The sequence below is a fragment of the Aulonocara stuartgranti genome, assembly GCF_965226115.1.
Source record: "Aulonocara stuartgranti genome assembly, chromosome: 7".
NCBI lineage: Eukaryota > Metazoa > Chordata > Actinopteri > Cichliformes > Cichlidae > Aulonocara > Aulonocara stuartgranti.
In genome coordinates, this window is record NC_138945.1 from 4,568,964 (window position 1) to 4,581,117 (window position 12,154).

The following is a 12,154-nucleotide window of genomic DNA, read 5'->3' on the forward strand; positions in this document are numbered from 1 at the left end:
CTCTAACAAAAACCCAAAGACTAGAAATTATAAATAATATAATAAACTCAAAAACCCTGGGTCAACGACCCAGGCATACTAACATATCCACCTTAAGTCCATCTTTTGTTGCTTTCAATCTGACCACAGAAATCACATTCCCTCCTTTGATTTTGCTTTTCAGATCATCCATTTTCACACTAATGGGCACCCCAGAAATTACCCCCTTGCACCCACCTCCCGTCTGTGCACCCACTTGCCCGGCATTTTCTACTTTAAACTTCCCCAATTGTTTTAAGGTCAAAGCCTTGTTGAGCTGCTCTTCATTCACACATTGCACAAGAAGATTTCCATCTGAGAGTACCTTAACAGAAACTATATCTCCCACTTTACTGTTAAGTTCAGCTGTCAACACGAACGGACTCAGTTTTTTAACATGTACTTGTGTTCTTTCATTGAATCTCAGAACAACAAACATTCTTGTTCTCTCTCTAGCTTCTAAAGAATCATCCCTACCACTACCGCTCCCACCTCTTTTACGCTTTTCCCTCCTCTGCTCACCTGGCGCTCACGGAACAGTCGTGCTCAACCGCCGCCACGGGTGGACTGCCAACCAGGTTTGAATTTTCGGCATCGCGCCAACCAGTTTTGCCAGCAGACGCCGCTGCCATCCATCCCGCTCTCCTCCCTGATTCTCAACGAGAGGTCTCGTGAGCTTCCCTGAAGAAGCTCTCAACACTGGATTCACAGAAAACGGGAACCAGGTGGATGTTATTACTTACAAACGAGCTTCTAAACACCTGTGCACTAATAGCTGTATCATCCATTTAGGGGGCGGAGAAGGCTTAGCAAACACACCCTAATTAGGACACCACCACACCTCTCTGCCAACTCACTCAGAAACTACCGAACAATTAACCAATTAATGGAGAACTACATAACTTACTTTAACTGACCAATTTACCTCTTTCTGCACACACGTTAACAAATACAACTTACCCAGTTCCTAAGCACACCAAACTATACCTACCTATCTTCTGGAGCGTGCTGGGCTCGAGGCAACTTGAAAGGCAAAGCTTCAGCGACCGGAGCCCTGAATTGCCTACCCCCAACAGGGAACTTATCCCCACCCAGGATTACTCTGAAAATAAGAAAGGCAAAACAACAAAAGAGTGCCAGAAGGAAGAACTTAATAAGCTCAGCTGGACACTCACCTAACTTAACTTGGTAGTTGGGGAAGTTGAATCTCTAAAGGTGAAAAAAAGCAAGATGATCAAAAACCAATTCAAACTCGAAACTCCCTTTTCAACAATCCCGGATGAGCCCCCACTTGTTACGTTCCCCTAAAGGGGTCCAGGCGATGGGGGGGGGGGGGGGGGGGAGTAACAAAAGGTGTCCGGGTCAGGAAAAGGAGACAGAGGCAAAATGGTTAAATCAAAGAGTTTTATTGAAGTTTCTATTAATACTAACTAAAAGAGACGGACAAGCCGCTATCACCGTTTAAAGAAACAAACAAAACTCAAGTGTTAGTCAATAAAGTACAAAGTAAGTCAAAAAGAGTGTAGCTCTCTAGCTGCAAACACAGACACGCAGCTCACTAGTTGTAAACCACAAAAACACAGCTTACTAGCTGCAAACACCGCAAACACTCAGCTCACTAGCTGTAAGCACACTAATGGCACTCTGGCCCAGAGCTCACCTTTCCCTAGGCTTAAATCTTAATTACTGACGAGAGTCACGAGTCCTGTCACGATTTGTTCCCTCGGTTTAAATCACGGACAAACAGTATCCCACAGTCGTTTATATTTTGAACCCATTTTGCCCAGAGAGGTATTTTTGAAAAATGTATTGATAGCAATGCTGAATATTATTACACAGGAAAAAAACAACTAAATGTAAAATAATCACACCGTGACGATTTGTCTTGTAAAACAAAAGGGGGGCCTAGCAAAAACAGTTTGGGAACCGCTGCTCTAGCTCATCCCAAACCATCTCAGCTGTGTTTAGGTCACTGATTGTAATGGTTGATGATCTGTTGCAGTACTCCACTGCTCTGCTGTTTGGGCAAACACAACATTGCAGAGTCATGGATTTTTCACCATGAAGACCACATTCACAGTCTTCTTCAGACAGCTATGACTGCTGATTGCACAGTCAGAGAAACAGTCATATGGGCTCCAGTGACATGATATGGGTGCTTTAAATTATAATTTCTCAGACAGGTAACTCTTGCAAAGGAAACTTGTCACGGCCACGGTGTTAGACGTGTGGAGAGATGCGAGAAGGCCCAAAGTGCAGGCACTGACTTTACTGAGAGTGAGCTTTATTTACAGTGGCCAAGCGAAATACAAACGGCAGCTGGCAGCGACTAGACTAACACAAAAACCTAAACTGAAAGCACCTACAAAAAGCCTCGAACTAGAAACCTAGAAATGAAACATAAAAACCTTAAAATGGGGAAACGTGCAGACCAACGATGAGAGACACGGGACCGGGGAACATGAAGAACTCAGCAGGTGATACACGGGAGAAATGCATGAGAACACGTAGACGAACCAGCAACAAGCAGAAAAAGACACAGGGCTATCTACAGAGGGATGACGAGGGAATGGGAAACATGAAGGAAAAACAACTGGGGCTATTCAGACATTACAAGACAGGGAAGAGACAAAGCTGAATATACAGCTATAAGACAGGGACTATCAAAGTAAAACAGGAAGCACGAGACAATCACAAAGACGTAGACTAGACATTGAGACAGAGACAGTAACCAAAAGACTAAGACCTCTAAATAACACTGAAACCAAAGACTAGCAATTCTAAATATAACAAAAGCAAAGACTATTAATAATAAACAACACAAAACACTGGGTCACAGACCCAAAACTAGACTTGCCTTTTTATTGTGCTGGCAACATTTGACATTTGATGGCATGATGCCTTGGAAATCTTTGCTCTCACATCTGCATTCATGGATGTATGGACTTTTCCTACTACTTTGTTCATTACCACAACTTCCCCACTCCAATCAGTGTCTGTTCCCCATTTTTTAAAATCTACTGCTCCTCTGTTATTCTGGCTTTCAGGTGGTCATTGTTGCTACCTGGTTTCCATCTTCACGTCATCCTGGATGTTAGAGAATGTACCATTTGCTCCAGGACCGTCACCATCTGCTCTGCTCTGGTCTTTGCTTTGAACTGACCTTAACTGCTTTGTCCAGCCATCCAGTTTCACTCAAAAGTGTTCATTGTTAAATACAAATAGATGCTTAACTTCTCTAACTGTGGTACCCCTACACTTAGTGTTACAGTTAGTTTCCCATGCTTACAGTATTTGGAGTATTTTGCACATCTTTAACTGGAAATTTAATGATGGATAGAGTCAACAGTTGGGTCCCAGATGAGATGAGCCTAATTTATGATGTTCATGTCTTAAAGTAATGCTGGATTTTCTTTTAGTTTGGTCGAAGAGCTCTTGCTGTAATATAGATCACAGTTTGCTACATATCAACACTAATTTAACACGATACACTAAGAAAACAAGAAATTCTACCTCCTAGCTTTGACAAGCTCACCTGCCACGCTGTCACCCCTGACGTCATCATTACTGATGACCAAAATCTATGTAGTCAGAAGACATGAATTTTGTTCTTTATCAAAATTGTTCTCCCAAATCTTGACAATTTTTTTTTTATTTTTTCCTACATGCAACAAAAAATATTTGCATTTTCACTCTGTCGCTGCTGGAAAACATATGCTTAGGGTTAGGGGTCACCACCAATCATCAAGTAGACCTCAGAAGGTTCAAATAACAACCTAATCTAAAGTATAAAACATGTTTGGGTTTGTTTGCCCAGGTGTTGAGTTTTTTCTGGCGTTATTGAGAACTGCGTGAGAAGTTTCATAAATGAGTTTGTAAACAGAGGTATAAGCAGAGGATATTGCAAAATAAAAAAAAAAGATATTGCATAAAAGAAGTGAGGAAGTGTAAAACTCCTGAGTTGACGATAGCTGTTGTGAAATTCTAGAGTTTGGCCTCTTTAGAGTTTCACATCTGTGCAGATGTTTTGAAGGCTCTGAAGTAGTGACGAAAACCAAACTTGGTAGGTGTGTCCATTCAGATCTGGTGTTTTAGCGAAAAGAGAAGCAGAAAGTTGCTGGTATCAGTTCTGGCTTCATTCCTCCAACTGTAAACATGGTGCTGCTGATTCTGCTGCTGTTCACGGTTACAGTGAGTTGTACCTGACATCCTACACTTGAAAACAGAACATAAAGTTGGAATGTATACTATTTTATGAATATCTATTGTATATTACATCAGTGTTACTGTGTGTGACTGCAGAGTGATGGCCAGGCTCAGCGGGTGCTCGGCCTGAAGAAGGACGACTCATGTGTGTGTGAGGTAAACTCCACCGTGTGGTCTTTCCCTGTTGTGAAGTATGAGACTGTGTTACAGCAGGTTCATACCTGTGAAGGATCTATGAACAGCCTGGCGGAACAGGTAGGAATTCGTTTATTTTAGTGTCATCATTTCTACTTCCATTTCAGATTATTGTTGTCGGTACATTTCTTGAATGTCAGACTGAAAATGTCAATCTATTCCACCCTGACTAACAAAAATATAAATAAAATGACCCCATTCTGTTCAATGTCAAGAGTTTCCATATACATCAGTGATGCATTCTTTATAATATATATTTTGTCTTTATTCTTTCCTCTATTATTTATTAAAATAATAAAGTGTAATAAAAAACATATGACACTGGAAGGCAGGACAGAGGAGGAGGTAAATGCATCAAAGTGTGGAAAGAGAGTGTGAAGGAGCAGGGGAGTATTTCTGGATAGCATAGAATGTCTAAGTATATATATACATGTATGTGTGTGTAGAGGTGTCATTTTGCGGTATCTGTGGTGCATGGAGGATTGATTGACAAGGAATTGCGGGGAGTTAAGGGAATAATGTACATAAAAGTTGGAAGTGAGTAGCGTGATGCCTTCGACAGGCTTTGGAAGAAGCCTGAGTGTTAGCGTTTTGGCCACAGGTATGTTAACTTTTTGGAACCACAAGTGACTCTGTTTGGATGACAGTTGTGAATGTTAATAGCTTATGCTAGTAAGCTGTATTAGCAAGAAAATGTATGAGTGTACTGCTGAGACTCATGTCTCAAAAAAAAAAGTACAACCTCTGTCATAATAAAAAAGAAATCTGGTCCTCAACCAATTATTTTAAGACAAAAATCAAATGAACTGCAACATGTCACATTACATCATTTTATTATTTATTTAACAAAAACAAAGTCAAAACGCAAAAACTAAGCACATGCCTTGACTTTATCAGCTTCATTGCGGAGGAATTTTGTCCCACTCTGTCTACAACGTTACTTCAGTTCAGACATTTATTTCTGCACAGATCTCTTGAGGTCCCACCACAACATTTCAATCAGGCTGAAGACAGGACTTTGGTGGATTACAAGACATTGATTCTTTTCTCTTTCAGCAACTCGAAGCAGCAAACCAGGCATAGTTTCCTGCTGTGCTTAGGATCATTGTATGCCCCAGTTTGGGCCAAGCTTTAGCTGCTGGACAAATGTCCTCACATCTGACTTTAGACTACTCTGCTATACAGAGAAGTTCATGGTTGACACCGCAATGCTGTGTTTGTTTTTCTCTAACTGTGGTGCTGTGGACTGTGGTCTGTCAAATGGAAAATGTTCCAGAAATCTTGTAGATTATTTGGATTTAACTTTGTAAATCTAAGCCACACTGCCATGTTATTTTTAGAGAGAAGAGGCTTTCTCCTGGCATCCCTTTCAAACAAGTTGTGCTAGTTCAATCTTTTTCTAATGGTCAGCCTCAAGTGGTCACTAAAGAAACTGCTGGACATTATGAACAATGCTGGGCATCCTCTGCACACGGCCATTAACAACCAGAAGAGTCTGTTCAGTGACAGGTTGCTTCTCCCCAAGACAAGAACTAACAGACTTAAAAACTCCTTTGTCCCACACGCCATCAAACTGTTTAACTCCTCTCTGGAGGGGAGAGGGAGGGGAAACAGGAGGACAAAGGAGGGGGGAACAACTAAGCTGTAGTGCCTCTTCACCTCACTGTACAATACCTTGTGCAATACTTTTTGTAAATAGTCAACAGTGCAATAGACTCAATACTTGAAATGTGCAATTCACTTGTATTTTTATTTTTTATTCCTATTTATTCTATTTATCCCCTTCGTATATTTTATTTATATTTGTCTCTGTATTTATATATGTGTGTGTGTGTGTGTGTGTGTGTGTGTATATATATATATATAACAATTCTGTAACTGTAACTTCGGTCGTTGCTGTGCTTTTTGGAAGTCGAATTTCCCAGAGGAACCCACCCGAGGGATTAATAAAGTTCTATCTTATCTTATCTTATCTTATCTTATCTTATCTTATCTTATCTTATCTTATCTTATCTTATCTTATTAGAGGAACTGTAGTTAGGCACTTAAGCACTGGCCTCAGTTTTAACCCTGAAATTTGCTGCATGAAGTAACTATTAATGTGAAAATGGTTTTATCATTGTTGTGCTTCACAGTTTTGTTTTTTTTTTAGTTGTACAATATGCTATTTTTTTTTTTACCCTAGCTAATTTAGCTAATTAAATATAATTTATTCAGGAAGATATTTTTCACATGTTCAGAACAGATAAAACACAAACAGCACTTCTTAAACACTTTTCAAGGTACACATCTGTAATCTCAATAAACAAGTCAACCAAAGCTTCCAGGCAGGTTGTGAAAACAAATTGTATTTTTATTTCACTAGTTATGAGATCGCACAAAATTGCTTGAGTTAAGCCTCTCACACGGTCTTTCTGGTCATTCAGTTATCAAGATGTGACACAGAAGTTTTTTTTATGCTTCTTTGTTCCTTGCAGCTGAAGATATCCAGCCAGCGTCTCCCTCAGATCCAGGCTCAGGTTACCTCCTTGACAGCCAGGCTGGGGCCTTACAAGTACCTGCACAACCAGGGCCTGTACTCTGCTCTGTCTCTGCGCCTTCTGGGCCAGCAGCTCAGCCAGCTAGAGACAGATGTTGGTGTTGTCCACAGCCAGCTGAACAATGCACAGACAAAGAAGCTCTCCAAAGAGGTATTGTGAAACTGCAAGTGGCAACACAATGCATTAAAAAAACAAAAACAAATCTGTAATACAAGAAATATGCTACAATATATCAGTCACAAGCTAGAACAAGAAAAAATATGAAGAATGAGAAAAAATGTATTACATTCGATTAGTCATGATAAAATGAAAATAAGTAAGTCTGTTTAAAAATGAAATGTAATGGGTGTTCCCATGAATTAACCTTCTGACCGTGTGGCAGGTGGTTAAACTGCGGACACATGTGGACAGGTTAGAAACAGCTGACTTAGTTAACATGAAGGCTGTAAAGGAGAAACTGCGCTACCTAAAGAATAATGTGGAGTCCTGCAAATCAATCCCCAAAGACTTCAGAGGTATGTGTGTGCGTACACCAACTGTAAGCATACTGTGGTTAGCTATCGTCTCTAATAAAGGACAGAAAAAAATCACTTGTTGAATGTGTGTGAATGGCTGAATGAGGTTTGTAATAAGAAAGCACTGTGACTGCTCAAATACAGCAGTATATATAAATATCAGAAAAACCTGGATTCTATCTGAAGGCCACCAGATCGTGAGGCTGTGGCTCCAAAAGGTGTTCTACTTTATTTAACTTATTTAACCTCTGTTAACACTTTACTGTTTATGGGCTCAGTCACCAATTTTGAATCATATTGAATACAAACTTAACTGTTTTGTATATTGTGTTTAAATGTTGAATGAAACCACACACTCATCACCAGCTTGTCAACCACAGAGTTCCTACAAGTCATTTTGCAACCAGAAGACACCCCCTGCTGGTCATTAAAGAGAATGCAGGTTTAAAACTGATGATATTAAAAATATGTTTTTCAGTCTGACAGTTTTTCCAGTGTTTTTTCCAAATATATTGCAATGCTTGTGTAGAGGGAGAAGAAAAAAGTTTCCAAAGCATGTACCCAGCCTTTTGATAACAATCTGACACTGTGTGGAAATAAAAAATCCTAATAGAGTGATTCACCTCTTTATCTGTTTTACACATACTAAAAATGTATTGACATCCAAGCATTTGGTTTTCCAGTAAATAATTCAGTCTATATAGAGGATGTTTCTTTTTTTAAATTTCTGATGTCATCACTTGGCATTCCTTCTGATTTCTCTGTTTCCAGGCCAGGACAGAAACTGCCTTAAGGGCTTGATCACCAGCATCAGTGACCCTGTAACAACCAAGCTCAGTCCTTTTGGTAAGAGCTACATCTCTGGTTCATGGGGCAAACAAGCCCAGATGGAGAACGAGGACCAGAAATACAGCTACTGGGTTCAGCCTCTGGCAACTAACCACATCTGGGGCACCACTCTACGTGTTTACCAAAATTATGAAGATTTCATGGCCTCAACAAACCACAAAGACTTTACATTTGCCTCATCGTACAGCCATCCCAACGCCATTGAGGGTCCCAGTGCTGTGCTGTACGGTAAGGCTCTGTACTATAACTGCTACCGCTCTGCAGACGTTTGCCGGTACGACCTGGAGACCAACGAGGTCAAACGGGTGACTCTTCCAGGCACCGGTGTGGGTTTCAACAACAAGTTCCCCTATTGTTACTACGATTGCCGGCTCAATAGTGATATTGATGTAGAGGCAGATGAAACAGGACTGTGGGCTCTCTATGCCACTCTGGGTAACCATGGAAACCTTGTGATCAGCCGGTTAGTTTGGGATGGTGAGACCAAGACTCTCAACGTGACACAGACGTGGGAAACAAGGCTGTTCAAGAAGGCAGTGAGCAACGCCTTCATGGTGTGCGGTGTTATGTACGCGACTCGTTATGTTAATGAGTACCAGGAGGAGGTGTTCTACGCCTTCGACACAGCCACAGGCAAAGAAGACAACTCACTAGCAAAACGACTGGAGAAGGTAGCTAAAGGAGTGGCTAGTCTGAGCTACAATCCCACCAACAAGCAGATCTACATGTACAACGATGGATACTTGCTGGCCTACCAGGCCCACTTCTGATCTTCTGATCAAACAGTTAATGAAATATGATACAGCAACAAAAAAGCAATGATTTATGATGCAAATGCTAAAGTTATATCATATAGACTATTAAGATTGTTCTTCTAACATAATGTACTTTAGTAACACTGAATGGAAACATCAGCTGAGATCATAATAAAGTCTTTGGTAACAATAAACTTAGATTGATCTTTTGCTGGCCTTATTTCACACAAAAAAATGTTTTTGTTGTTATTTGTGACACAATCACATATATATTGATTTTACTTGACAGCTTGCATCGTTTGAATAGTGAGTTTTGCTTTCTTCTTTGATCATTAACAACAAACTTCAAAAAAAGCTTGGTTCCAGCAACAACTTAAAGGGTGATAAACAGATCAAAGTCTTGTTCGTCTGCATAATGCTTTGTTCACTCTCTGTTATTATTCTCTGTGTCTGTGTTCCTCAAGCTTCGGTCCTCGAACAGATTCCTGGGATTTTGAGGGTTCTGCACATTATCTTAGTTGTTCCTAGGAGTGCACTCTGGACAGAGACCTACAGTGCTGTAGAGCCATTCTTCTAGTTTAAGAGTTACAGCTCATAATGTTCCTACTACCAATGGGACCATTTTGGACTTTACCTTTCACATCTGTTCCTGTTGTTCCTTCAGCCTCTCGTAATTCTCATTTTTCCCATGCTCCTTTTTTTCTCTCATGTTGTTGTCCTGTGGGATTGCTATATACACCTCAACTGTTGTTTTCTGCTTCTTTTCAACTACCACTATGTATGATTGGAGATGGCAAACGGGCAGATGTCTCATGTATGTGCTCTTCAAAACCTTAAGTTGTGTAGACAGTCAGTAGAAAATTGGCATAAATGATCTGAATCAAGGTGCAGTATAAAACAAACAAAAAAAAGCAACCTTATTTAGACCTGAGACTCGTGAAAAGATAGACTTGATAATGATAATGATAATATGGAGCTTTAGGTAAAGATGATAGGGCTCCTTCATTTATAAGATCATAATATTTGAATAAGAAATTTGGTCATTCCTCTGAAATAAGCACAATTTTTAGAACATTTAGAACAGGCTGACATCCTCTGGTAGGCCCTGTGATCACTGCCCTGCACCATGGTCCACCATAGGGGCCCTGCATGTTCACCCTGAGCACATATAACAAATGTGAAAAGGTCTGGAGAAGCCGTGGAGAATGTTATGCTGCCTGTAACATTGTTCAGCATGACCGGTTTGGTGGTGGGTCAACTATGGTCCGGTAGGCATATTTATAGAGAGTTTTCAAGACCACTATAGGCTAGGCACTATTTTCATGCCATACCATTAGGACCAACTCTCAGACCCTTCGCTGGTGCACTGGATGCTGTTTTCCTTTCCCCTTATAGCGTCTTCCTTTCATTTTTAAGAAATGCACATAAGGCCTCTGTGCTCTTACTGCTATACTATTTCTGCTGTGGAAACACGATTGTCAGGTGACATTTGCAGAAGTGTCATTGTTCCTAAGAAGCCACCTGTAGATGGTGACATTATGCTGGGATTCCATGAACACACTCACATAACAAACTCACACCCTCCCATGTGACTCCTTGACCCCCTGGCACCCTTAGCATCATCCTTTTGTTTCTTAACATCGTCTTATTGACCTCGTCATCCCAGTTTTATAATACTTAATCGTTTTTTTGTTTTGTTTTGTGAGGGTGGGTGAGTGCTAGTGTCACTAGTGATGACACAGACCTTAGAGGATAAGAAAATGTACTTACCAAAAAAACTTCATGTGTCCATTTCATAAGTTCAAGCCACACTTCAACAGAACATTCATATAGTAGTCATCTAGTATTCACAGGTCATAGTTGCTACTTTTGTGCCTCACTTATTGTTTCTCCTTTTTATATTAGACATAGGAAAGGGTTATGGTGCTGCAGCAACTCCGAATGTAGTCATGGGAAAGAGAGAGTAAATTGTAACGGTCTTTTGCATATGATGGTTTGTTGAGCTTTATGTCCAGATTTTGCTCTTTTGTACCATCTGGTGGTGAACTATGGAGGGTACAGTTCTTTGCAGTTTGGGTCTCCACCCAGTGACCTTTTTGCTAGTGCACATAGTAGCTGTGTCCCAAAACGTTGGCTGCATCCTTCGGAGGCCGCATTTGAAGGCCGATTACGTCACAGCCAGGCGTCGAAGGCTGTCCCAATTCGTCGACTCCTTCAAATGCGGCCGACAAATGCGTCCTTCATTTCCCCAAATTTGAAGGATGGGTTGGGTGTGTCCTTCGTGGCCCACCATATCCCAGAATTCATAGCGCGGCCCAGCCAAATTTCTGTTGCCAACAATGGCGGCCGCTACTGAGTTTTAAAAGTAGTCTTATTAATCTTTCTGGGTCACAAAATAAACTTTTAGCATATGTTCAGGTGAGAAAGTAGCTGTGTAAATTACAAATATCTGCTTAGTTTATCAAGACATCGCATATTTGCAAAAGTGTGCCGACGTTTTCGGAGACGTCTGTTTCATTTCACAGTCTCGCACTTCCGGCCTTCTCGGTCTTCGAAGGACCTGGCCCACGTAGACTGCGAAGGCCGGGTCCTCTGAAGGATGCAGCCGACCTTTTGGGACACAGCTAGTGTCTGGACGCTGCAGCTCTCGGTTAGCTCCACATATGAATAAAGTAATGTTCAGAGTTAGATAAAGACAAGAAATAAGTGAGAAAAAAGATAGAAATGAATATATTAAGGCCATAAAAGGCTAGTTACCCCCTCCTGGATGCCAACTCACGAGGTTTGTGTATTTGAAATGTTTGTTTCTGTGATTAATGACTTTTGATTGATTGAAACAAAGCACAAGAATGCATTCTGATGTGATGTTTTTTTTAATTGTTTCGAACGTGAGCAGTTCTCACGGGTTGTCAAGACCAGAATAAACCCTGTTTAATAACTCTACATGGTGCTTACGTCAATCCTTGCGGTAGCTACATAAACCCTATTGCAATTCCAGGGTTTTGTATGTCAGAAAATAATAATAACAAAACCATCTGCTCCTTACCGGGAAATAATTTAAATACAACATCAGATG

General features: G+C 40.7%; 1 protein-coding gene across 1 annotated transcript; it reads left to right on the plus strand.

The window, feature by feature from the left end:
- Positions 1–4,051: 4,051 nt before the first annotated feature.
- On the plus strand, positions 4,052–9,276 carry LOC309711559 (olfactomedin). The gene is made up of 5 exons (XM_082541956.1): positions 4,052–4,209; positions 4,321–4,479; positions 6,897–7,109; positions 7,342–7,474; positions 8,246–9,276. Exons 1-5 carry the CDS (start codon positions 4,174–4,176, stop codon positions 9,091–9,093), a joined length of 1,389 nt encoding a protein of 462 aa, XP_082398082.1. The 5' UTR covers positions 4,052–4,173; the 3' UTR covers positions 9,094–9,276.
- The last annotated feature ends 2,878 nt before the right edge of the window (positions 9,277–12,154 follow it).